The sequence below is a fragment of the Desmodus rotundus genome, chromosome X (genome assembly GCF_022682495.2).
Source record: "Desmodus rotundus isolate HL8 chromosome X, HLdesRot8A.1, whole genome shotgun sequence".
Taxonomy (NCBI): Eukaryota; Metazoa; Chordata; class Mammalia; order Chiroptera; family Phyllostomidae; genus Desmodus; species Desmodus rotundus.
In genome coordinates this window covers 96,994,560-97,020,591 of record NC_071400.1, presented here as the reverse complement: position 1 = coordinate 97,020,591, position 26,032 = coordinate 96,994,560, and the positions used below count along the sequence as shown (strand labels likewise).

The 26,032-nt window shown below is 38.0% G+C and overlaps 2 protein-coding genes across 7 annotated transcripts in view; one reads left to right on the top strand and one right to left on the bottom strand.

Moving 5' to 3' along the window:
• ARHGAP6 (Rho GTPase activating protein 6) overlaps positions 1-26,032 on the bottom strand; it is a 441,720-nt gene that overhangs the window by 103,165 nt on the left and 312,523 nt on the right. The window contains exon 1 of one of the 6 annotated variants that reach the window (XM_053917482.2): positions 3,374-3,423. The exons of the other annotated variants lie outside the window; for them this stretch is intronic. The gene's annotated coding sequence lies outside the window, so the exon portion shown is untranslated. Of the gene's footprint in view, positions 1-3,373; positions 3,424-26,032 lie in introns of those variants that run through there. 6 annotated transcript variants of the gene reach the window in all.
• AMELX (amelogenin X-linked) lies at positions 14,037-21,048 on the top strand. Its single transcript, XM_071220290.1, has 6 exons — positions 14,037-14,088; positions 15,410-15,475; positions 17,356-17,403; positions 18,773-18,817; positions 19,082-19,507; positions 21,015-21,048. Exons 2-6 carry the CDS (start codon positions 15,422-15,424, stop codon positions 21,018-21,020), a joined length of 579 nt encoding a protein of 192 aa, XP_071076391.1. The 5' UTR covers positions 14,037-14,088; positions 15,410-15,421; the 3' UTR covers positions 21,021-21,048.

Below are 26,032 nucleotides of genomic sequence, written 5' to 3'. Positions count from 1 at the left end.
AATTACAACTAATAAAGCTAACAACTTTGAATATTTAGTTTGTACCAAAGACTACTATCTATTTTACATGGGGAATCTCATTTAATTTTTACATCAATTAAAGTATTACTATTAAAATCTGTTTTCACAGATGAGCCAACTGAGACAGTGAGTTTAGGAACTTTGCCCAAGGTCACACAATAAGAAGTGATAGAGCCACAATCTGAACATAATTGTTTTAGAGCTATGGTTTTCTGTAAGCAGTAGCCTAGTGATCAGTAATTGGGAGTGATTCTACCTCCCAGAGGACACTTGGCAATGCCTGCAGGCATTTTTGGCCGTCACACTGAGGAGTGGAATGCTACAGGCATATTGGTGGATAGAGACCAGGGATGCTGCTACACATCCTACAATACACCGCACAGCCCTCCAACCCCACCCCCTGCAAGTACGAACAATGGTCCTATCTTAAATGTCAAGAGCTCCAAGGTTAGGAAACACTGCCCTAGCCTTATGCTCCCAATGTCAGAACATTTTGAATGGGTCACTTGTTGGTAAGGTATATGATTCTCAATACCAGGTTAGAAACCCCTATCTCCACCTAGGAAATGAGATTATTTCAGCCCGGACTGAAGGGCACTTAGAGCCGTGGAGTCCATTTGGTTCATTTCATAGCATCAATTTATTCAGTTTTCATTGGCACTGGAAACTGGCATCCATTTCACACTATGCCCTGGCATCGTGGGACATGAGATCATTTTAATTTTTGTCCTTCAGTGTACACATGAAAGAGGAACTAGGCCACTAGAGAGTGTCTGAAAAGGGCCAGAAAGAAGATTCTGGTTTTCATTAGCTTTGTCTGTAGTGCAGAAGACACAGGAGTAGCATCTGCATCACAGATAATGGCAACAGCAAAGAGATGCAGGCACAATGGGTCGCTAGGGGCACAGACCCAGCTTAAAAGTCAAAATATTTTCAGAGAGCAGTCCTGCCATATCCACTTGAAATGTAATTGTGCGTATCACTTGACCCAGCAATTCTACTTCTAAAAATGTATTTTATAGAAATATTACAAAAGGTACAAGATTTATTCACAGATATTCATTTTAATACCATCTCTGATAGCACAAAAAAAAAACAAAACCATTGACAATAAAAACAACAGAAACACATGCATATGTTCACCAAAAAAATGTGTGCTAGAGTGTTCACAGCAGCATTATTTACAACAAACAAAAACTGTTAAGTACCCAAATGCCTATCAAGGTTGAATGGACAAATTGCGGTATAGTCACACAAGGGAATACTACATAGCAACGAGAATACATAAACGCCAACCACCTACAACAATATGGAAGAATCCCACAGACATCATGTTGAACAAAACAAGTGTAACACGGAAGAGAAGATACTTTATGAAACCATTAATGCAAAAATATACACATAGGCACAACCAATCTGTGTTATGAAAAGACAGATTAAGAGTTATTCTTGGGGAAGAGTGACTGGAAGGAATTCCAGTGGGGCTCTCGGTTTTGGTCATGTCGTTTCCTCATAATAGCTATGGTTGGAAGATGAGATTCTTATGGACTTTAACATTCTACCTAATGTAATTCTATGTTGTTTAAATTTATTTAGAAACATATGTTATGTTTGTACTCAGAAAAAAAGACATGCAGAAAATTAAGATGAACAAAATGTGCCTTCAGTTTGACATTGTTATTATTTCACCACTCAGGAAGATAAGGGTTTTTGAAGGATGAAGAAAATGATAATGGAATAAACCTAGTGCCTCGCTTGAGTTTACAGTTGCTAATTGATCCCAGTGATGGAGGTCACTTTGGTTTGTTGCTGGTCATCTTAACAATTGATTCAAATTAGCACTTGTTTGCTGGGCTGCTCCACATTCAGATCTAGTTGTGGTGTGGCCGCCACAAACAGGATTCATGGCCACACAAAGAATGTGTCTACAGAACAGCAAAACAACCAGATTTGTTTGATTCAATGAACAAAACCATATATTGAGAGGAAGGAAAAATCAAAACAGCTACACCCAGAATAACTCACTCAGATGGGTGGTACGCGAAATGGACCCATTCACTGAATCAATATTTTAGCAGCCTCCTGCAGACTCTGTGAAATAGTCCATTTGAAATGAAGTACTTGCAGATCAACCAAGAGACCATGAAAAACACTTTTTTGCCCATTATCAGAACATGTTTTCTGAGTGCCCACTGCGGGTCTGCCATATGCTGAAAGTCTGTGGGTCTGATACTACTGTTTTATAATCAATTGCACTGTCATCGTGTTGCATGTTCTTAATTTGACCTATGGCACTAAACAGAAATTCACTTAAAAGAAAAAAACCACTGACTTGGGTAGAGTTGATAATTACAACTTTTTATATACAATACAGTTCTTAGAGACAAATATAATAATCAGCTCATAAAATGCAATACATTGTGTCCCACGAATCTCAACCCTGGCTGCACATTACTATATGCGACTGAAAAAGAATTTCGAAAGGTAGCACATGGCCAGCGATACTTTTAAAAGCTCTTCAGGTGACTAACAAATACAGTAAGAGTTGGAGTCATTGCTCAGACCAATTAAATCAGAAATGGGACCTAGACATGAGTATTATTTAAAAGCTACACAAGTGGTTCTAAAGTATACTTAGTATTGAGGCCATTTAGAAGACCAGACTTCTTCTAAATTTATATTATTAAAAAAGTCAGAGATGGCCTTTTGAGAATCATTTTGTAAAGAGACCTAATATTATTTGGACTCAGCTTTTGAACTTTCACTAGAAAAAGATCACAACGTGATACTGTATCATGTTGTGACCTCAGATGATTCAGCTAATTATATATATATATATATATGAATTATCTCCCAGTTTGTTAAGTGCTTACTATGGTTAAACAATACTCCATGTGCTTGCTTTACAAGGTCTGTCTGGAAAAAGTCTAGCCATTGTTAATATAATGAGAACACTGATGTAACGTGGCAGCCAAGGAGAGTGGACTGGAATGCCCATGCGTGAACAATAAAGACTTCACTGTATTAGCCAGTGGGGACGGTAGATGCCATTGAGTGAACGTGTGTACTGGTGGAAATCACATTCAAAATGACAGCAAGTAGAGCAATGAATCTGCATGAAATTTTGCATTAAGCTTGAACATTCCTTCACAGAAACTATTCAGATGATTCAGAAGGCTGTAGCTCTGGGCAACTGGTGATTGGCAGCTTCATCACAACAACAGGACCACCCATGCATCACATCTCGTGCAGAGTTTTTTGGAGAAACATCAAATCACCCAGGTGACTCAGCCCCCCTACAGCCCAGATTTGGCGCCCTGCAACTGCTGGCTTTTCCCAAAAGTAAAATCACCTTTGAAAGGGAAGAGATTTCAGACCATCGATGAGATTCAGGAAACTACCACAGGGCAGCTGATGGCAACTGGGAGAACCGTGTGAGGTTCCAGGGTGCCTACTTGGAAGGGGACTGAGGCATCATTGTCCTGTGTACAATGTTTCTTGTATCTTGTATCTTCTTCAATAAACATCTCCATTTTTCATAGTACATAGCTGGATACCTTCTGGACAGACTTCATACATCATTTAATTTGATCCCAAAAACAATGCTATAAAGAAGTGAGTGGCAAAAGTTATTTCCAGTGAACCATCTCGTGGAAAGGTTTTTGTCTAGAAGTATTACTCTCATCCAATTTTATGGCCAACCTGTGAGATGCAGCCTCCTCCACATGCTCTATCTATCCTACATCTTAACTGACAGAGTAGGGGAATAGGTTAAGGGGAAAGTTTTATAAATACAATCATTTAAAATCTTGAAAACATCTTTAGAACATGTCTTTTAAAAATAAATTTCAGTCAGGAAGAGTTTAGTGCATTCAGTAATATCCTCGATAATAACAAGAACTACAAGCAACATTCTGTAGTTGCCATACTCCAGGAGAAATAAGAAAACTTACGTTTTGTATTTACAGAGAAGCCACCATATAACATCAGCCTACTCATAAACACAATCTGAGTTTACTAACTTCAGTCTGATAGCACTGCCATACAAAGGGTATCAAGTACTAGAAGATCAAAGTTACACAGACTAGGGCAGTCTGAGAAAACACTTCCTTAAAATTGAGAGCAGGAATCATGCCAGTTATTACCTCAATAATTTTAAGATTCCCACTCTGAGCAGGACAATTCTTCAGAACTGGAACAGACCGTATAGATACAATTTCCTTCAACCCACTTATTTATATGGGTAACCAGGGAGGAGGAAGGCCTTCTCCACTCATGCATTTCTGAACAAAGAGGAGGTCACACGTAAAAACTGACTTTCTAAAAAACAAAACCAAAAACTGACTTTCTGAAATTTATGTATTTCTAAAGCCTACGTGCTTCCTCTTTTTCTTCCACTCCTTAGACTAAGTTAGATTAGTGGGGTATGATTAAACTGTGATTGCTCACTTGATTTTGTTAGCCACGGTATAAATCAAATCTCATGCTTCTTTTTGCTGCTTAAGGGGTGTTTATAGTCTGCAGAATAATTTTAAAGCTAAGTTAAGCAAAACTCTTTGGGAACCATTAATACACTTTTATGGCTGTGGCATAGAACATTCCAAATCCCAATTTATATACTTTCTGAATTATTGGCACCATGGTTCCAATCCTTTATAATAAAAGTAAAGATCACTAGCATATACCATTTTACTTTCATATAACAATTTCTATCTTTTTCTTAAGAAAAATTATCTTCACGCGAGGATATGCCATTGATTTTAAAGACAGGGAGAGGGAGGGAGAGAAAGAGGGAGATGAATATACATGTGAGAGAGGAACATTGATTGACTGCCTCCTGTGTGTGCCCTGACTGGAGATGGAACCCTCAACCTAAGCATGTGCCCTGACAGGGAATCGAACCTGCAACTTTTTGGTTTGCAAGATGGTGCTTCAATCAACTGAGCCACACCAGCAAAAGCTCAATCTTTTTTAATGACCTGAACAATTATTTTTCCCAACAGATATTTTTTGAACAATAATTTCATTTAAATTTTCTTTTCCCTATTCATTTCTTCGTTATTTTTTTTTAAAAAAAGATATCACAGACTTTAGAATTCAGGCACCAATGTTTGGACTTTCAAGGATCCTGAAACAGTGGTCTTTTCTCAACTGCATGCTGGCTCCAGGCACCCACCTACTTCCCACACCTCTTCACCTAGCTCAATTCTTAGGTAACTGCAGATCTGTGCTTCTCAGCTGGGAACAATTTTGCCCCCACTCCTTGTTCCCAGGGAACATGTGGCTACGTCTGGAGACACGTTTGGTTGTCACAGCTAGGGGAGAAGGTGCTCCTGGTGTCTACAGGGTAGAGACCAGGGATGCTGGTAAATATTCAACAGTGGTCAGGATGGCCCCTCCACAGAATTATCTAGCCCGAAATGCCAAGAGTGCTCACATTAAGAAACCCTGCTATGGAGGTTCCCAGAGACCCATTTTCCAACCGCATTTCCGTCATTCCCCTAAAAAGCCCAAACCTATTACTAGTCACTTCCCATCCCTCTCTCCCTCTAGCCCATGGTAACCATGAATCTACCTTCTGTCCCTGGATTTGCCTATGCTGGGAATTTCATAAATATGAAATCATATGATATACTGTCTTTTGTGTCTGGCTTCATCATTGAACATGATGTTTTCTTTTTTCTTTTCTTTTTTTGGTTTCATGTATTACTTTATTGTTGTTCAATCACAGTTGTCTGCATTTTCTCCCCACCATGCCCCCACCCCATCCAAACCCACCTCCTTCCCTTGCTTCCACCCTCCCCCTTGGTTTTGTCCATGTGTCCTTTATAGTAGTTCCTGAAAACCCTTCTCCCCACAACCCCCTCCCCGCCCCTCTGGCTATTGTTAGCTTGTTCTTAATTTCAATGTCCCTGGTTATATTTTGATTGCTCTTTTCTTTTGTTGATTATGAACATAATGTGTTCAAGGCTTATCCATATTATAACATGTGTTAGCATTTTGTTCCTCTTCAATGGCTGAATAATGTTTCATAGGATGAATATCATGCCATATATTTGTTTCCTGTGACTTGGATATTACAGGTATGCAATAAATATTTTATCCTAAAGATTTTAAAATTTTGGAGATGTACAGAATGCTACTGAGGATAGAAATGGCACATGACTATAATTCTCCTCAGAGCACAATGATGAAGAAGATGATGCACTAGCAATCATCTAGTGCAATTTAAAACTGGCAATTTTATGATTCTAAAGCTATGTTAGCACTATAATGGGGGAAATGTCATCTATAATTAGAATAAACATGCGTTCACTCCACAGACTTCTGCAACAGGCTACTGCATCTGTTTAATTTCATTTGAAGTAAAAATTCCCTATAATAAAATGTATGTGAGTAGAATTAAATTAACTTCTGGCATTCTTCCTGATTTATTTCATTCCTCACAATTCTATCAGCTTCAGATCTAATAAATACTCTAAGCAGACATATCATTCATGATGTGGCTTTTCAAATAAAGGTTTGAGGATAATTTTAACAGTAATCATTGAATTTATATAATTTAGGGATGTAATAAAGATACTAACTGAAAAATTGCTCAGGGCTCTGTCCACATTCAAGAGGCCATTAGCAAAAGCAATAATTGGAATGGATACCAGGAATGACAATACAGCCAGAACTGCTGACATCACTGGTACTTAGGTTCCACCACATATTTCTCGTTCCCTGTAGAATTAGCAGATCATATGCAAATATTATTCTGACATTTCACATTCATGTCCCTGTGGGCATTTTCAAAAGAGATGAAGATGAAAGGCATGCCACTAATATATGCATTGTCTGCCCAAGAATGATAGAAAAACTCTGCACATCAAATATATGAGAATGATAGTTTCCAAACTTTTAGGTGCCAAACTATTTCCTTTGTTCCTTTAAAGATTTTATTTATTTACTTTTAGAGATGAGGGGAAGGGAGGGAGAAAGAGCGGGAGAGAAACATCCATGTGTGGTTGCCTCTCTAGCACCACTCCCCACTGGGGACCTGGCCTGCAACTCTGGCGTGTGCCCTGACTGGGAATCGAACCAGTGACCCCTTGCTTTGCAGGTCAGCACTCAATCCACTGAGTCACACCAGCCAGGGCCTTTGTTCCTTTAAATGTGCATATTTTCTCCTGCAGCAATTACTAAAATTGTCAGTCTTAACATTGGAAATCATGTTTAAGAAGAGTCAAATGTACGTTGAGTAACCTTACTAGCTTCCCCTTACTGATATTTCTCCATTTTCCAGGTAGTAAGGTAAGTGTACAAAAGAATCAATGGACAAAGCCAAAGGGGGTGGGTTTGAGAGTGGGAGGTGTGGATGGGTGGGGTGAGGAGGCATAGTTGGGTAGAAATGGAGACAATTGCTCTTGAACAACAATTAAAAAAAAGGACACTGGCTGAGGTCTGGCATCATGAGTCAATGGCCCAACCACAACTCTGACCCAGGCCTACAAAGTCCTCCTCTCCACCACAGCACATTGCTTTTGTTTGGAAAGTACCCAGGTGTATATGTGTATATTGAACCCCGATAGGAACGTGTGACTTACTTTTGGTGTGTTTTGTCTAATAAGCAGAAATAAAAAAGCTTGTGTTTATATCACTGTGTTATGTCCGTGAACACAGATGTAACATTTTTCACTCCTGACAGTTATCAGTTAATCATAACCAAGCAATACACTACCCATCTGCATATAGTTTCCCTTATTGAAGATTGCCCCACTTAGCCCTGGCTGGGTAGCTCAGCTGATGAGAGTGTAGAGTGTCATCCCAACGCGCTAAGGCTGTGGGTGTGATCCCTGATAATGGCACATACAAGAAGCAACCAAATAATGCATAACTAAGTGGAACAATAAATTGATGTTCCTCTCTCTCTCTCTCTCTCTCAAATCAATAAATTTTAAAAAGTTTAAACAAAAAGAAAATTTCCAAACCAGATATTTAGCAAATGCTTACAGATCTTTCAAATTACAAGCTGTACAAACTCTTCCTATGAATGCTTATATGAAGGTATTTTCTACTACTGATGTAGTAGAAAAGAGACCCTATCACTGTAAACACATATTATTTTGGTCTTTGATTTCATGTTCAGCTTTTTCCCCCCATTGAGAATGAACAGTAAATAAACCCAGGGCTACAGGGGATCTAGTACTACCACTTACTCATCGCTTCTGCTGAACATGAATGAGAAACATTACACCCCAAACTTCTTGTACCTACCTCCCTTGTATTTGTTCCATTAACAGATTATTTAAAGGAAATAAAAAATAAAGTCTTGGCTTCCCAGAGATTTTCAAGAATGAGTCCCTTAGATAACAACTGTTAATATTTTGGTGAATATCTCCCCAATGAAGAAAAGGAATAGAAGGGAGGGAGAGATGGAGAGAGGAAGGGAGGGACGCAGGGAGGGAAGGAAAGAGGGAGGGAAGAGGAGGAGGAGGAGGGACAAGAGAAAGAGGAGGATTATTTTAGAGAAAGAAGACTTTAAAACTCTCTTTTCCACTTAACTATGTGTCACAAACATCTTTCTATGTCAACAAATACAGGCTGATACCCTCATTTTGAATGTTTTGTGTCATAATTGATTTGAACCAGCCCCCTATTGGTAGACATTTTGTTTTACAAGTTAGTTCAGAAACACCTCTGTCTACTTTACATTGCCCTCAGAAACAGCAGACACTGGCTATAATTTAACCCTTCCTTGATGACTCAGTGTGTGCGTGCCACTTAATGCACAATCACTGAAGAAGCAGGAAATATAGAACTTCAGGTAGAAAGACTGAAGTGGTCCTAATATGCCCCTGCCCAAACCAGCCAAAGAACTATTGGAATACTCTAGATGTCCAGGCTTTTACCACAGCCCCTGATGCTTTTTTGGTGTCACTACTGTCTCTCTCCTCCCTTGTCACCCCTTTCTCATCCACAAACACAGATTTAGGCACAGAGTGTGTTAGCTTCCTGAAAGTGAGAAGGATAATTTGTTCCAACACCCACTCCCAGCATTCTTCATCCCAACTCAGAGTGGAGAATGCTCCTAGAGGCCGTGAGTAGTTTGAGAGTTGGATTACTGTCCTATTCATCCTTGCAGTCCAAGACCTGTGACTGTTAGGCACATACTTAGTGCCCAATAGTGGCTGCTCAGGTTATGTCACAATTTTGGTCTTTGAGGGATATGTACAGGGCTTGTGACCCGAAGAGCATCTCCATTTACTGCATAGCTGTTTGGTTTCCTATTGCTTCATTAATAAGTTTCCTCTTTTCTTTTCAGGACACTTTGGGCTTGCTGAACCAGTATCGCCTTTGATTACCACCTTGAATACCATCACAATGCATTTTCTTTTTCTTACATGTGCCTTTCTCTTTTCTGGTTCCTTACCTCTGTTCCTGCTTTTCTTATGCATCTTGTCCAAAGTCTACTCACGTATTAAATGTCCTTAGCCTGTAGAGGTTCCCTTTTTTAAAAATATAGTTTCAAAGAACCAGTCACAAAACATAATTAATTCCAATGTATTCTAGAAATAGGTGCTGATGATTTGTAATCAATAAAGTATGTGAATATGTGTGAAAGATGGGTTTTGTTGTTTTTGTTTTCAAGTTACTCCTTGGGTTGAAGGGATTCCAGAATCCTAAGAAAATAATAATAATAATAATAGTTTCATTATATTAAGCAAATAAACTCATAGAAATAAGTAAAAATCAAGTACATATAATAGTATATTTGCTTGTAGTATATTACAATTTGAACTAACATGTCAGAGCCAAATATAATAGGGATGTTAGGATAATGGATTCTAAACCTTTTATAACATCTCCCTTTTCAGGTCCTTATCAGAGACCATTTGCATGAAATCCATAGGAGCAATTGGCAGCAATGCTGAGTTATCCATCTTAGGTGTTTAAAAGGCCCATCTAAATGACTGCACAATTTCTTTGTCTATGGATAATCCACATAAATCAAGGATATTTTCATAATGTCATGGATAACATTTCTGCATTTTTTCAATTAATCAACACATTCATCTAGCACTTACTTTATACAAAGATATTTTTCTAGGTCCCAAGAGCTCCTGAGAAAGTAAAAGGCACAATATCTAACTTCCAAGGTTTGCAAAGGAAAGTCAATGTGTTTATCAGAATTAATTAGTGGTGGTGTATCTGAGTTCTAAAAAGGGTACCATTCCAGGAAAAATAAAAAATAAAAAAACAGCGTAGAGAATATTTTCTCTTTTTTTTGAGAATATTTTCTTATAAGTAAATGTCTATAAAAGAAATGTTTAAAAGTTGACTTTCACTCCAGTTGTTTAAGAATACTCACTCTTGAAATTATTCCGGAATACTGGGCCATCCTGGGAATGCTTTAAAAGAAGATTCAAGTATAGAGTCCCTATAGATGATACGAAAGGCATCTAAAACTCGTTAACACCTCACTTATCCAAAGATCACCCATATACCTTGACTCCTGCTAAAAACCAGAAAGTTAAGCAGAGGGAAAACTCCCAAATAAAATAAAACACCCTCTCAGTAGTCAAAAATCAATGCCGTAAGACTGAAATTTTGGAGCTCTTCACACAAGTGAGTTGTCAGGGCCAACACCACCTAGAGCATCCCTTTATTTGCAGTCCACCCAGGCTTCTAACAAGCCTGGGCACACGAGTTTTCCAGCACACTGTAAATTAAGCAGCAAATTAGAAGGGAAGAAACTGCTACATAAGCAGCATGGGAACAGCAAAATGTGATGAGCTGCAAGTATAACTACTGTAAAAAAATAGGCAAAAGAGCTTTTTAAAAATTATAAAGCAACACCCACAAACATGTATAATTTATTGTTGTTTTTGAAGTGAAGTTTCAGAAAGTGAAGACATTTAAGACACGCTTCCTCTCACGGCTCAAGGGCTTCAGCTCGGGGCTACCATGGGTTGTCTTTATTTAAAGTGTTTGATTGGGCCAAAGTGAGGGGGTATAACGGGCGATCCTTCCTTCCTGGGATTAACCCATGCTTTCCTCGTCTCTGACCCCTGGCAGACAGGAATTGTGTGGCTCCTGATTCGTGTCAAAAAGAGTAGAAGGCTTCCCAGCCTAAGGTCCTTCCCCACGAATTGCCTATTTGCAGCCCTGCTTGATCCTACAAGGCCTCAGGAGGGATTCAGAGTAGGGTTTCTGGGCTGAAGGTTTCCCCAAATGTGATATTTTAATAATTCTTTCTTGGGTCCTCTTAGCAAGAATGGTAGCCTATAATTTATAAGAGCATTTATTCACTCATTTTGAAGAAAAGCCTTTAGAAAGTATAAATTCATACACGTATTTGTCCCCTCTAGTAACACAAATGGTCTTACGTTTGTTCATAGGTATTCAATATGTACATTTGGAACAAATGCTTAAATGAATGAAGACACATACTGGGGTCATATTGTCGCAGTTATTCCAGATATATCGTCCTAGATGAAAATATTTTATGCTTATGATCCATTTTAAAAGTGGTAATTTTTGAAAGAGATAAAAAATATTTGATGTCAAAGCACCAGAAAAACAAGAGCACAAATATTTTGGAAATTTTATAGTCTCTATATAACAAAATAGTCAATCTCATAAATTGTTTTCTTTTATAAAGTCACTCTTTTCAAAAATAAAATAATTGGCTATAGGAAAAATATTTCAATTGACATTTTGAGTTTCCCCAAAACATTGAGCAACTTTTAAGCTGTATATGTAGGACCTAACTTAGTGAAAGAGATTTTAAGCAGAGCAGTCCATATTTTAATACCCTATAACTTGGGATATGCAGTGGGGGAAAACATATAGAAAGAATCAAATCATTTCTACTGTATTTACCATCAAAGCCGGAACAGCTATATATAGTGAATTGGCAATAACGCAGTATCTAGTAGACCAGACAAATTACTCCAACAATAAGGGGTCCTTGTTGACCTTTGTGACAATAAGGTCACTCTCATTCTTGAAGGATGAAACAAAGTAATGAGATAAACTTGGGAAACTATAAGACCACTGGTAATTCACCAATGACTTAATTAGTAGAGATTAACTGCAATTTTGTAGAAAAATATCCTGAATCCTTTTCAGGCACTCTGATATATTTAATCAAGTGAAACGGGGAAAAAGATTGAAAAAGAATTTAATATTACCTACATTTTCCTTTCCTCTCCCTCCTACTCTGCCTTAGCACCTTGCTGTGCACTGCCCACTCCCTCCCCCTCCAAGTAATCTGATGCCAATTCTCCTAACATCCATTCTACAACTTCCTTCTTGCCTCTGATATACAATTCACTAATATATTCATATATCAATGCAAACCCTGAACACAATCGGCTTTCAGAACCTTAGTCGATGTTCACTTTTATTTGTACATTTCGCCTGTTATTATCTTCCATTTTATTCTGTCTCTGATGGAAGGGTCTACCTTTATTCATGAGGGTTATTCATGTCTTCCTAATTCACTCCCAAAGATCATCTTAGAATCTTATTTGTTAACATTTATAGAGCACTTACTGTATGACAAGTGATAGGGTAGAGGAGGGTGAAAACTTCTCATTTTACTGATGAAGAAAGTGAGGCTCAGACAGACTAAGTATCTTATCAACGGTCCCTCAACCTTTGGCGAAGTTGAGGTCAGGACCCATGTAAATCGAAGCTCTAGCTCTTAATAATATGCTTTCATGGATATTTTCTCCTTGAATTCAACTTAGCCAACGGGGAGCACCTATATAGAAACATGTACGTGTACAAACTTCATTATTTAAGTAGTCCAGGAGATCTGGCCATGCTGCCAATATTATCTGGGCGATCAGTCTTTCTTTTATTGCTCTACTCTTGATACACAACTCATCGGCTGCCTCTTATCACTAGTTACAAATCTGCTTTTTAACCGACTCAATTTTAGAATAAAAGAAAAAATCCATAGGCTTTAATAAAGTAGAAGAGTAAAAGTCATGAATTTAATATCTAGGTCAGAGTTCTTACAGAGAGGAGGGCTTTGGTTATTATGTTTAGGCAGAGGAGAGGCTGCTGAGAACATAGGGACAATGCAAATAAAGGGGCAGGTAAGAGGCTCTAAAAGAGAGACAGGAATTTGGATTTGCTTATAAGAGAAAGTGGCCTTGGGCCAGAAGGATGTGGACAAAGAAGGGCCAACATATTAAGAAAACTGAGTCGATATGTGAACTGGGGAGCCAAGGCAATGTCCCCTCTGATACCTATCTGTTTGCAACTATCAAAATACATTTTTAAGCATGAGGTGTGTGTGATATGTTTCTTGTCTCGTCTTCAAAATCATCAGTAAAAGCTTTGCTACCGTGACAACCTCAAGTTCATGGTTGCTTGGATGGCAGATGGGCTACAGGATGGGGCCAAGGAGAAGAAACTTAGTCCTCTCTTTTGGTGGATACCAGAATGGTGTTAAAGAAATGGCCACAGGGATCAGAGAAAATACCTTCAATGACAATAGGAAATTGAGTAGTAGTGATCCCCAAATTACAATCTGTAAGTGAAATATTGGGGAGTGCTTTGGGGTTTTACCAGAATGGGGGTTTGAATCAATTTATCTCGATCCGAAAGGGATGGGAAACCCTAGGGGATATCTTGATTACACTACAGATACTCAACCATCTACATTTTTGGAAAGAACTATGTGATGTTTGCTCAAACCAGAGAACAGACAATGACATAACTGCTTTGTAAAAGTACATTTGAGTATATCAGCATGTGCAGTGAACTTATTTGCTGACTTAAAAACAGCATGATGAAAGTTTTTGCCTGTTAAACCTACTATTGCCCATAATGAAAGACTCTATATGCACTAATCACAACATACAGCCTTATGTTTGATCACAGCTTCTAAAAATTCATGATACAGGGATTTTTAGTTTTACTCAACACATTTTTCCTTCAGAAACCTGATTGGTTGTTGTAGCTGCCATGAGTGATATAAATTGAGCTCTTAGTTGGAAGAAATCTATAGGATCAAGTGTCTCTGAGTTTCATACAGAAACTTACTCTGAAGACGTATATTCAAAGGTATGTGGATTTTATTCATTATTTAGTGTCCTTTCTGCTGTGCTTATTTCTTTTCCTACATTTCATATTCAAAAGCTACGATGTATTCTGCACTTCTAATACTTTATGCTGTATATTTACTACTTCAGTCGGGCCATAATTAAATTAGACTCTGATTATTAAATGAATTATTTTACTTTCTAATACAGGAAAGTATATTTCTTTAAATTTGAGTTCTAAAATCCTAAAGCAATTTTTATGGCCAAATTTCAAAGCAAAATATTTATTTTAATTACTTATCAAATTAGATAAAAATAATTTTTCACACTTTGTGATCCACTACTTTGAAAATCATTTTATTTAATGACCTAAAATAGAATCATCAACTACAGTTTTTTTCCTCATTAATTCAATCTTTAAAAAAACCCGATTTAGGAGGCAGAAAATGTCAGTTCCACAACATTCACTTCCTATGCAAAATTTAAAGTCTTTCTTCTGACAGTTTTCAAAGTTAGTCAATAATTTGCACCACAAAGCAATGTGCAAATTCTAGGATAGCCTGTTTTGCTTCATGTCTGAAGAGTTTTATTTGTGGAATTATCACAATGCAGTGTCAAACAAAAGGAATATGCCATTAACTAAATATGGAATCTTTTAAGTAGATGTCATTTAAAATTCATGGAATAATCACAGAACATTAGTGCCATCCTCTCCCTTTCATTGAACCACATCCTTTGCTCCGCATCTGGAGCTCAGAGATGTTACCTGAGGGTCTTGCCTGAAGTCCGACTCATGGGAACACCTGCGACTGAATTCCACTCCTTCCTTACTCTATTTTGGTAAATTACTTAATATCTTTTCTCCGACGTTTAGGCTTTGCTTTTAACAGTAGCAGTACTCCGGTAGACTGTACAAAAAAATCATTTCTGTGCCTCTTGGTTCTAAAAGTATCAAGCACTGTGCACCTTGATGCTGTCCTCAATTTTAGAGCCAACTGTACTCTTTTAATCATCAATTGTAAGATACACTTAGCTTCTACGACTCTTCAAGCTGTACAGGCATAGGAAAATGGCATGTAGATACTACAGTGATAGATGATTCATGTCCCTACAACTTATTCAGCTCCCAACCTAAAGGAAAAGCATTTTTATCACTCTTATGACTACAGAAAAAACAAAATGGGCCGAGAACTGGAAATCCCATATGAATGAAGTAACTTCACTAAGAATGATCCCATCCTTTCCACTGCAACAAACCAATACGGATTATGAGGGTTTTATGGAGCATTAATTATATCCATATTTGAGAAGAGATAAGAAAAGTGTGTGTTGACATATTTCAGGGCCATCAAGAAATGGGGACCTGGATTTTGTTTGCCTGCCTCCTGGGAGCAGCCTTCGCTATGCCTGTGAGTAAAACACCCCCTGCATACGTCAATGTCCAATTTCACAAGCTTGGAAATAAAAACTGCCCCATAGATGATAAACTTTAGGGTTTAAAACAGTATTAAGATCAGATGTTCTCAAACATTTTTGTGTTTAAAAACAATTTAAATAGCTTGTTATAAAAAATTAGGTTCTCGGATGCCTCCACCAAAGATTCTGACCTCGTATAGCTGGGGTGGGGCCCAGGACTCTGCATTTTAATAAGCTCCCCAGGAAATTCTGTTGAAACAATAAGCTTTTATCATTGCCCATCTCTAGATGGAGGAAACTTTTGGAAGGGACCCTTGAAAGGCCTCCAGAGAAAGTGCTTACTTAAATCACCCTTAGGAAAATACTACAAAAATGCCAGTTTTGTCTAAAACCCAATTTCTTGCAAGTATCCAAATCTCTTCCTGCTCTCCAAACTCCACAGCTGTAACCTTCAGGAAGTCCCATTTCTGTGTTAGTAACTCCCTTCTTGAGAACCATCTTTGTGTCCTCAGAGGCCTCATCCCTTTGGGTATATCTGCTAAGTACAGGACTTCGATGTGGTTGTCTGGAATCCCACCTATGCCACTGCATATGGGTATACTTTACATTGAAATGTACCGCGGACCAGGAAGTCTGGCCCGTTCTTCCTAGACACGGGTACAAAAGGGCAGAGACCTTAGATCACATGAAGGCAAAGTAGGATAAAGAGCAGTTGATACAACCAGAAGCCAGCAAAGCATGCATATCTGCCTCCTTTCTCTCTCTCTTACCCGCACGACCAACATTCTCTGCTCTGCCTTCCTGAAATCCTACATCGTGGCAATTCCTAGTCTCCCAAGGACTCTCGCATTATAAATTCAACCCTTCTTCCACTCCTCAACTCAACACCCCTACTCTCTGCCAGCTTACATCAAGAAGGTATAGAAAAAGCAATTACTTGACTAAAATAATTCACACTCAGACAAGAGTGAATTAACCCTCTTATTAAATATCAGCATTTGAAAAGAATAGAGACTCACGTAGCTCGATGTCTCAGGAAGGTGTTCGGCATGATTCCCTCCCCTCTCGCTCCCACCCATTGCACGGCCAGCCAGAACTCCAGGCATCGGTCACTTGGCCTACATTTTACACAGGACTAGATCATTTTTCAGGTTGTTTTTTATTTTGAACTTTCAGATGTTTTTGCTATAAAAACATGGACACGATAATAAAAAGAATTGCCCTAAACTTCATAAATCAACTCTCATTTTCCACAGGGATTTACAGTGTTTCTACTTCACTGCACCCATCTCATCTTCAGTCATTCACATGCAGTTGTTTCTTTTGTTGTTGTTGTCGTGTTATTTACTTGGCACACAAATTATGAGGAATCTCTCTGATCCTTAAGCACTCATCCACCTCTTGATTTATAGGGGAAAGTTTGTGAGACAATTCTCTTGTTAGTATTTCATAATCACGTAAGAGAAACATATCTCTTCCCAACATGGAGTGAGTTTCATTAAGAAGTAAGATGGTGGGTGGGACAGAGCAGGATTAATGGACAACATGGGTAGGGGGGGTGCCTGAAGATCACCAGAGGACAATTGTGTGCTGGTTCCTGATTCCAGATCTCTCACCATAGGCTGCAACCCTGGGAAAAGTCTTTTAGTTGTTCTGGACCTCTTTAAAATAAGAGGGCCCCTCTCCTACACAGCATGCATGTTCAGACTAAAAGTAGACCTCAAATATATTCTGCTTTATATAGATTTTTGAAGTTGCTTCAGTCTCTCTTAATGTGAACAATTGCATATTGACTTAATCTCTTCCTCTCTCCCTCTCCCTCTTCTCTCCCTCTCCCACTTTCATTCTTTTCCTTCTCCCCTCCCTATAAAAGCTACCACCTCATCCTGGGCACCCTGGTTATATCAACTTCAGCTATGAGGTAATTTTTCTCTTTACTAATTTTGACCATTGTTTGAGTTAACAATGTCCTGGGCTCTGTAAAGAATAGTATGTTGCTATCTCATTCAAGATGTTTCTCAGTCCCACTTTTTCAGTTCCCCACTGCCAGCATCCTGGTCTAAGCCCTGATGAGTCAGTCGCCTCCAGCCTGCACTGCCCCAGCACACTCCCGCCTGGCCTCTCTGACTCAGTCTCTCCTCCTTGTATGGCTATAAAAGTATCCATCATGAACTGTCACTCAGGGGGGGCCTTGCATGGCAGGGAAGAAAGTAAATTCTGGCTGAACAGGTTTATTCTATCCTAGCCCCTAAAATGTGGGGAATCAGGTAAGATGTTATTTAAGATCCTTTCCAGCTAGTAAATTCCCAATTCTAACATGTTCATACTCTCATGTGTCTTCTTCACTTGTCGTTACTGAAAGACTAGTGACCAAGTAGTCTATGAGACATTCTTTAGAGCAACAAAAAGCTTGAGGTTTCTGCAAATTTGGTTTGAGGCTCTCCTCAACCCCATACTAACCATGTGACTTTGGCAAATCATTTTCTTTCTCTGGAACTTCGGTTTCCTCATCTGGAGAAGGGAAATAATTATAACACCCATGCTTCAAAATAACTGTTTGGGGAGCAAAATAGTCAAGCAACATAAAACATGCTTTGTCAAGTGTAACTTGAGCAAGATTAATAATTGTTTGTTGTGTTGACATCAAATGCTGTAGCACCTGAAATTACCTAGATATATGCTGTTTAGAAAAGGAGTGAAACTCTCACTTTTTTCATAGATTCAGATGATAATCCATGAGTCCATTTACCCTTACAAACTGAGGAAAAAATGTTAATAAAAAGTTGAGGCAAGATTTTCTGTTAAACTTTGAAAGGTTTACATATTTGACCAGAAAACCTGTGTTTATAGGATGAGGAACAGTGTTTCTGTCTCCTATATTTTTAATTGTGACATCATATCAAAAATAACACAATTAATATTATGTCACATTAATTTTTCTGTTTTGTTTTGATCTTGCAAAGAAGATCAGGAGTCATGGACTTAAACACAATTACTACTTTTGTAACCTCAGCCAAGCTCATGAACTTCAACTTTCCATGACCTTGTCTGTAAAAGTGAGGGTGATGATACTTGCCTTAGAGTATGTGAGAAAATATGAAAAATGTGTGTTTGATGGATGTGACGTAGTGTCTAACACACAGGAAGCACCTGAAAAAATGTTTACCCTGTTCTTTCTTCAGTGGAACCCATATTTTCAAATTATCAGTATTGATAGGACTGCAGTATTGAGTGTATATTTCATGTAACTATATTAAAACAAATGTATTTTAATGTCTCTTTCTCTTAAGGTGCTTACCCCTCTGAAGTGGTACCAGAGTATGATAAGGCAGCCGGTATGTAGATGTTTTGTTCTTTATTCTCTTAAAATATTAAGCATGCATTTCAATTCCCTTAAGTGAAATAACATATCTTTGCCACATAAGACACTAATAGGAAGTCTAGTTTGTAAAAGGTCTTATCTGTGTACACAGTTAGAAATTCTTGCACGGGAAAAATGAATAAATACTCATTGTCATAATGGCAAAGACGACATTGCTACTTCTCCAGTCGGAAGTCAATGGAGCCAATGGTAAACCTGACTCTTTGTTTTTCACCAGTACACTTCCTATGGTTACGAACCCATGGGTGGATGGCTGCACCACCAAATCATTCCCGTGCTGTCCCAGCAGAATCCCCCGAATCACGCCCTGCAGCCTCATCACCACATCCCTGTGGTGCCAGCTCAGCAGCCCGTGGCCCCCCAGCAACCAATGATGCCAGTTCCTGGCCAACACTCCATGACTCCAACCCAACACCACCAGCCAAACCTCCTTCCACCTGCCCAGCAGCCCTTCCAGCCCCAGACTGTCCAGCCGCAGCCTCACCAGCCCATCCAGCCCCAGCCACCCGTGCACCCCATCCAACCCTTGCCACCACAGCCACCTCTGCCTCCGATGTTCCCCATGCAGCCCCTGCCCCCAATGCTTCCTGACCTGCCTCTGGAAGCTTGGCCAGCAACAGACAAGACCAAGCGGGAGGAAGTGGTGAGTATATTCTGAGGCCACTACAACACCTGGGAAAACGGTAAAGCAAAATTGGCCCCAGAGTTCTAAGTTCTCAAACAATCCAGGTTCTTCAGTATCAGCAGCTACAGATTATTGACTCTATTAGCACAAGCACGTGCTATAACTTTACATTATCAACAAGCTTTCCTACATGGCTTAGCAATTAAGACCATAGCCTTAATTGAGTGGGCTTAAATTCTTTAATTCCTACCAGAATATATATTCTTGAAATCCATTATCTGTTCTCCTTATCTTTCAAGTGTTAGACTAGAAAGAGTAGGCTGGAATTGCACTGAAGATTTTTTTAAAGCGTAATTTTTGAGAGTGAGGGGATACAAATATTTGAACTGGTAGGTGGGAAATCTCTTTAAAGACCTACAGGAAGATTACCTGTCTAAAGTAGTTTTTAATCTAACTTGGAGGAAGCTAAACCATACAGATTGTCAGACACCTTTTCAGCTGGGGTTCCATACATTAAGTTTTTAGCAAGAAATTTTCACACAAGCACAAAATCTTCTTCCATTACAGAAAATTCTTCCAAATGAGTGGGAAATAGTCACTTAAAATAAATGACCCTCATTCATATTCAGAAACCCTTACTTCTGTGTATGTGAGATTGTGTAATTCTACTGCATGCATGTGTTCAAATGTAACTCCAAGTTATAAATGCTACTGATGACTTTCTACTGAGAAGCAGCGAGGGGTGAGGTGGAAATGACTTGGATGCGGATCCAGATACCTGGGTTCCAGTTTTGGCTGGCTCTCAATGAGGAGATAGTATTAAACAAGTTACTTCAAATTTATGAGTGTTTTCCTTTCTATAAAATGACAGAAAGTGACTAAATCGGACAATTTTCAAGCCTCTGCCCAAGTACAAATACCATAGTTTCCCAATAAAAAATTATAATATATACCATATATAGCTTCACAATTATGAGGAATATGGGGCACAATTTTGAAAATTGATTGTAACACAAATAATCTGGTGCCTATAGTTGATTATTCTAGTCTAACGTACATGTTCCCTCTTTGTATAGAAGATGCATTTATTTATCTCTTTATTAATAATTGTACCTCATAATGTATTCACACCCTGCCAGAGCTATTTATTAAAAGGTGACCAGACAAATAGTTTAAACTTTTTTAAACTCCTGTGTAAAATAGAGTATAAATATTGATAGCTTTGTAGACTTGTTTTATGGAAAATAAACTGATAAGCTCAGAGCCTGGCAAGCAGGAAGTACTCGATAAAAGGTATCAATTGTTATTCTATTATCAAATAATAGTTTTAAGTGTCCTGCAGGCAGGACACTTAAGTGAGATACCTCACTTCTAATGTTAATGAGATAACAAAACCTTTGAAAATTATACAGTCAAACTTAAATGGTTGTACATTGTTTTGGCAAAACGGAAGCTGTGTTATTGTAAATGGCACTCAATAAGAAGATTCGTAAATTACTTTGTTTCTTTTGCTGTTTTCTTTCAGGATTAAAAGATCAGAAACTGAGAAGAGAACTGAAGTAAATGCTTCGGTTGCTTTTAGAGTGACACAGTGATTCGTGCGTCACTTTACTTAGTAAACTCTGTAACTACAAATAAGTACTGTTAGCAAACAATAAACATGTTTTAAAAATTACTCATATCTTTGTATTGATTTAAATTTAAAATTTCATGTCACTTGAGAGAACAATTTGTAATGGCTATTCCTGAATAAGGTAGGAACTGCTCATTCATACGTACAAATTGACCACTCTGCAGGCAAATGAGTACTATATTTCTTTTTAAAAGAAATGCAAAATATGCTATCCCAAGTCTTTTTAAAAACAGAAGTTTATATATTAGTTATAATAGTTGATAAAGTGAAAAGTTATAAACATATACTGTCTCTGAACCTGAACCAAATAAAGGGAAATTTATATGAAGAATCCTTTATGTTAAAAAATAAGCTTTTGAAAAATGCTTATATTACAAAACAAATTCAGACTTGGAACACTGGCTTTATCATTCACACCACATTCGTAAATACAATCCAGTCTTCTGATCTCGTTTTACTGAAACAGATTTTTAAGTGAAATTATGTGATATGGATAATAACATACTGCATTTTAAATTATCGAAGTAATTAGCTTTCCTAACAAAACTTTTATTAAATGGAGCTTCAAATAATCACAGTGATTTTACATATAAGTCATTTCATCTACTTTGTAATCTTGAAGATAATATAACTTCTACTGTACAGTCTTCAAAATGTTAACAGATGCATAAAATGGACTCAATACAAGATTTCTTTCCCACTCCCAATTATATGAACCCTTTCCTCCGAAACCCACACAGAACTGTAAACACTCTTTTCAGGGTTAACATCGCACAGCACCCACAGTAACTTTATTCCAGTGCTTTCAGGATTAAGGCCCCTTAATCATTTTCTGGAATGAATAAATATAACTTTACTGGGAGGGTGTCAATATTCAAACAAATAACTTGATTTTAAAGAATTTAGGTTAATAAAAAAGAAAGCTTTTAATCAATTAGTATGGAGCAAGTCTAATCAATTTAGTAAATATTTATTAATCACCTTCTAGGACAAGGCACTGTTCCATGTCCTAGTGAAAACAGTAAGTCCGCAACCTTAAGTGATCTAGTATCTACCAAAGGAATAAAATAAGCTCACAAATAATAAGAGAGGGCCTAACAGCAGTAATACTGTAACAGAAGTACAGCAAAAGTGCTCCGGTGAATATAGCAGACATCATTAGCTAGCTGTCCAACAGCTTCCCTTTCCTCACCGCTCATTCCCTGTCGGCGGAGGTAGAATTAATCCCAGCAACTGGCATTCCACGAAGCCAGGAGACATGGCCTCCTCCCCTGTCCCAGGGAATGAATGTTCACTCCTCCGTGTGAATTATGGCATTTATTACCATAACGTACCATATTCATCCCAATACAGTATTTATTCTCCTTGCCAGTGGTTGGTTTAGGAATGACTTGTGGTGGAACCTGAACAATGAATGAGGCCAACAGGGAAGTCTGCTAGGAGAGGAGGAGCTTCTGGAAAAAAAGACTACCCTTTCGTTATACATATACACACATACACCAGGAAAAAGTACTGTTCTGTCTTCGGATCCATTTGTTTGAGGATGTGATGCCTGGAACTCTGTCTGCCCTCCTGTGACAGGGAGGGTCAGGTAGAAAGATGGAAAGTCCCCAGGTCCGTGGTGGCATTATCATGTCCCTAAACTAACCTACTTGGGAACCATCTACCTCTAGGTAGGTGACACACTATTTCTATGCTAGTGTTTTTTAACTGTGGGTCATAACTGATTAGTGGGTCATGGTACCACATCAGAATCCCCATCATTTGTGTCATTATAGCAAACTGTCTCTCCTTATGGACAGGAATAAGAAGAATTACTTGAATGTCATAGAAAGTCAATGACTTTCCTGAAAAAAATCTGATACATGGAGATAAAACATATATCCTAGGATATTCTTCAAAATATATGCCCCCCACATACTTTGTCTTCCAAAGCTCATGAAAATATTGTCATTACATTTATTCCTACTGAGAAAAATATTAAGGGTGTAAGTGATGATGTTACTTGAAGACTGTCTGTGACACTGGAAAGAGCACAAACTTTGGAGTCAGCCTGGAGTTGCTCTCACTTTTTCTGATCAAAGGGAATTCTCTATTTGGGAAAGTCATTAACAAAAGCAGTCTCTTTCTGTAATAATTTAAATGATATTTTTGTGTGTATACACACATATTCAAATGACCTCTTTAATTACAAGAAAAAGTCAGGCTTCAGTGTGTGAAGACTAGTCGCTATGGAATAAGATATACTATACAAGGTAATTTTAACAAGAAACCGACACTTGTTTATTAAATGTCCAAACATGTTTTAATATAATCATTCTCGTGGTGGTCTTCTATAATAACATTGTTCCACCACATTAAACAGTGCATATTAACCATAACATAGCGTCTTCTTGATGGTCCAGAATGAGACTTACTCTGTGTTGTCTTGGAAATTCTGAGGTAATATGGCTCTTATGCTTTTTTAAAATTGCCCCATATTACTCTCTCATTCTACCTGCTCCTTTCTGCTCTGAGCTATCACTTCTTCTTCTTCTTTTTTTGGTTAATGTGTATTAAAACCTTCTACCGTGTACCTTATTTTGTACATATATTCTCCCTAACAAAATAAAGGGTATTGGCCTTGGAATTGTTATTCTGGAAAGTCCACAGTTACTTTGAGACTATTTTATTTCTTGATTCCCCAACTGTGGCTGATGGTCACAACTGACAAAATTCTGACATACGGATGTTACCACATACTGTAACATAGCTGATGTAAATTTAATAAAATTGAGCACTTCTCATTCATTAAAACTCAGGCTTAGTTAGATGCCCAATGCTGCATGTATTTGAATAAAATATGGAAGAAAATTACCTGATACTAATGACCAAGACTCGAAGTCCAGGCTGAAATGAATAGCAGTGTTGATCATAAATGTATTAATAAACCCAAACTTAAATCTAAAGAATTCTTAAATTAATAACGAAGCAAAAGTAGATTATTTTCAAAGCTGTGCTATGTCTTTGAAATTAAGTTAAAGAGACAGATAAGTAAAACACCTCAAAGAAAATCTCATCTCACCATAATCACTCCCACGTCACTAATACATTTGAAATCTTCTCTGTTCTCATCCACTCTTGGTTGGTGAGGGCTTCCATATGCATAATATTTCCCAAAGTACAAATACACGTCTACGAATCGCACTTAGAGAGTCATCAAAATGCATGGAAAGATATGTGCAAAGACGTTGCTCATAGCTTTATCTATGTCAGTGAGATATTGGATCTCAGTTACATTTTCCTCTATATGTCTGGAAAAAAATACTGGGATAAAAAGTATGCTTTTTCAAAGAAATACTTTGACCAAAGACGGGTGAAGAAAAAGGAGCAAACTGGCTTTAGGAGGAACAAAAATGAACAACACAAACCCCAAAAAGAGATGAGCATTATAAAGCGGAGGGAGAGTTAGAAACAGCACAGAACAGAAATAAATAAATGGCTACCAAGGCCTCTATCGAAGATTGACTGGCTTCGAAAAGCAGGCAGTTCAGAAGTAAAACACAGTGTCTAAGCTCTAAACCCTTAAAGACATCGTGGCTTACAGAGACTTTCACATTCAATGCATTTTCTTTTGATTCAAATAATGCCTGAACTGCTCGCCGACTTAAAACTCATCCGCTGTCTAATTTAATTTTGGCACTGCGACTGGCTATAAAGTAATTTTTTCTCTCCTATGCTTAATTACATTGGGTCTGAATCATCTGAAGACCTCAACCGCAATCAATAACAACTCCAATTAAGCAGAAAATGCTCACAATTCACCTATTAAAAGGGTAAATGAAAATGAAATCTAACAAGCTAATTTTCAGGCTCTATTTCCATAACCACCTACCTTGATACATGAATTGAGGATGGAAATTCAAAGGATTACTTGGAAGTAATCTTCACTTTGTCAGATACATTAATAGTTGCCACATCTTTCAAATCAAAATTCAGATATAAAGGGTGATAATACAATGTAATATTTGAAATCAGAGGCCTATGTTCACTGGTAATTATACCCTACTTGCACTGTTCAATGTGAGTCCCCATGTGGCTATTCAAAATTAAAAGACTTAAAATTAAATAAAATTTAAAATTCAGTTCCTCAGTCACACTAAATTCAGTTTAAATGTTAAAAGGCCACACATGGAGCTAGCAGCTGCCATATTGGACATCACAGATACACAGCATCTCCACCACAGCCAGGAGCTATAATTGATAGTGCTGTTCTCTACACTACCTTGTCAGGTGGAGGAAAAATTCCTATTCATTCAGAGTTAAGCAAAAGATGGGGCAAAATCAGATTCGCTGGTTAAAACCAAACATCTCAACTAGCCCTAACAAGCCATTTCCCAAGCATCCCAGGAATCATGATCTCGTATGGGAATTTTCTAAGAACTGTAGAAGAGCCTTTCTCTTCCTCAGGTTGAATCACACACACCAAAATGATTTTCACTCTAGTTTTATTTTATTTTTATTTATTTATTATTATTTTTTATTGTTGTTCAAGTACAGTGGTCTCCATTTTCCTGTCACCACTTTCCCCTGCCCCACCCACCTCCACCTCCCACCCTCAATCCTTCCCCCCCTTTGGCTTTGTCCATGGGTCTAGTTTTCTTTTAAAACCAACAAATCTAATAATAACTCCAATTAAACTTAATTTTTTGCTTGTAAGAGAAACTATTTCAGTTCCAAAGAAATGACCCTTTATTTTCAGACGTCCACACTGGAGGTAGAGGGCTGGGGTGGCCCTGGACCTAGGGCTTCGATGGGAATAAGCCAAAATCTATGCTGACAGAAAAATTAAAGTAAGAAAAAAACTGAACTTTTTTCCATCCCTGAGGGTTGTTGACTGCCTGCAAACATTAGAAAATATTTACATTCTT

Coding starts and splice junctions, on each gene's coding strand:
- AMELX (XM_071220290.1), top strand. CDS start 15,422: ATGGGGACCTGGATTTTGTTTGCCTGCCTCCTGGGAGCAGCCTTCGCT. Junction 17,404..18,772: donor ATATCAACTTCAGCTATGAG/GTAATTTTTCTC, acceptor CTTTCTCTTAAG/GTGCTTACCCCTCTGAAGTG. Junction 18,818..19,081: donor AGAGTATGATAAGGCAGCCG/GTATGTAGATGT, acceptor GTTTTTCACCAG/TACACTTCCTATGGTTACGA.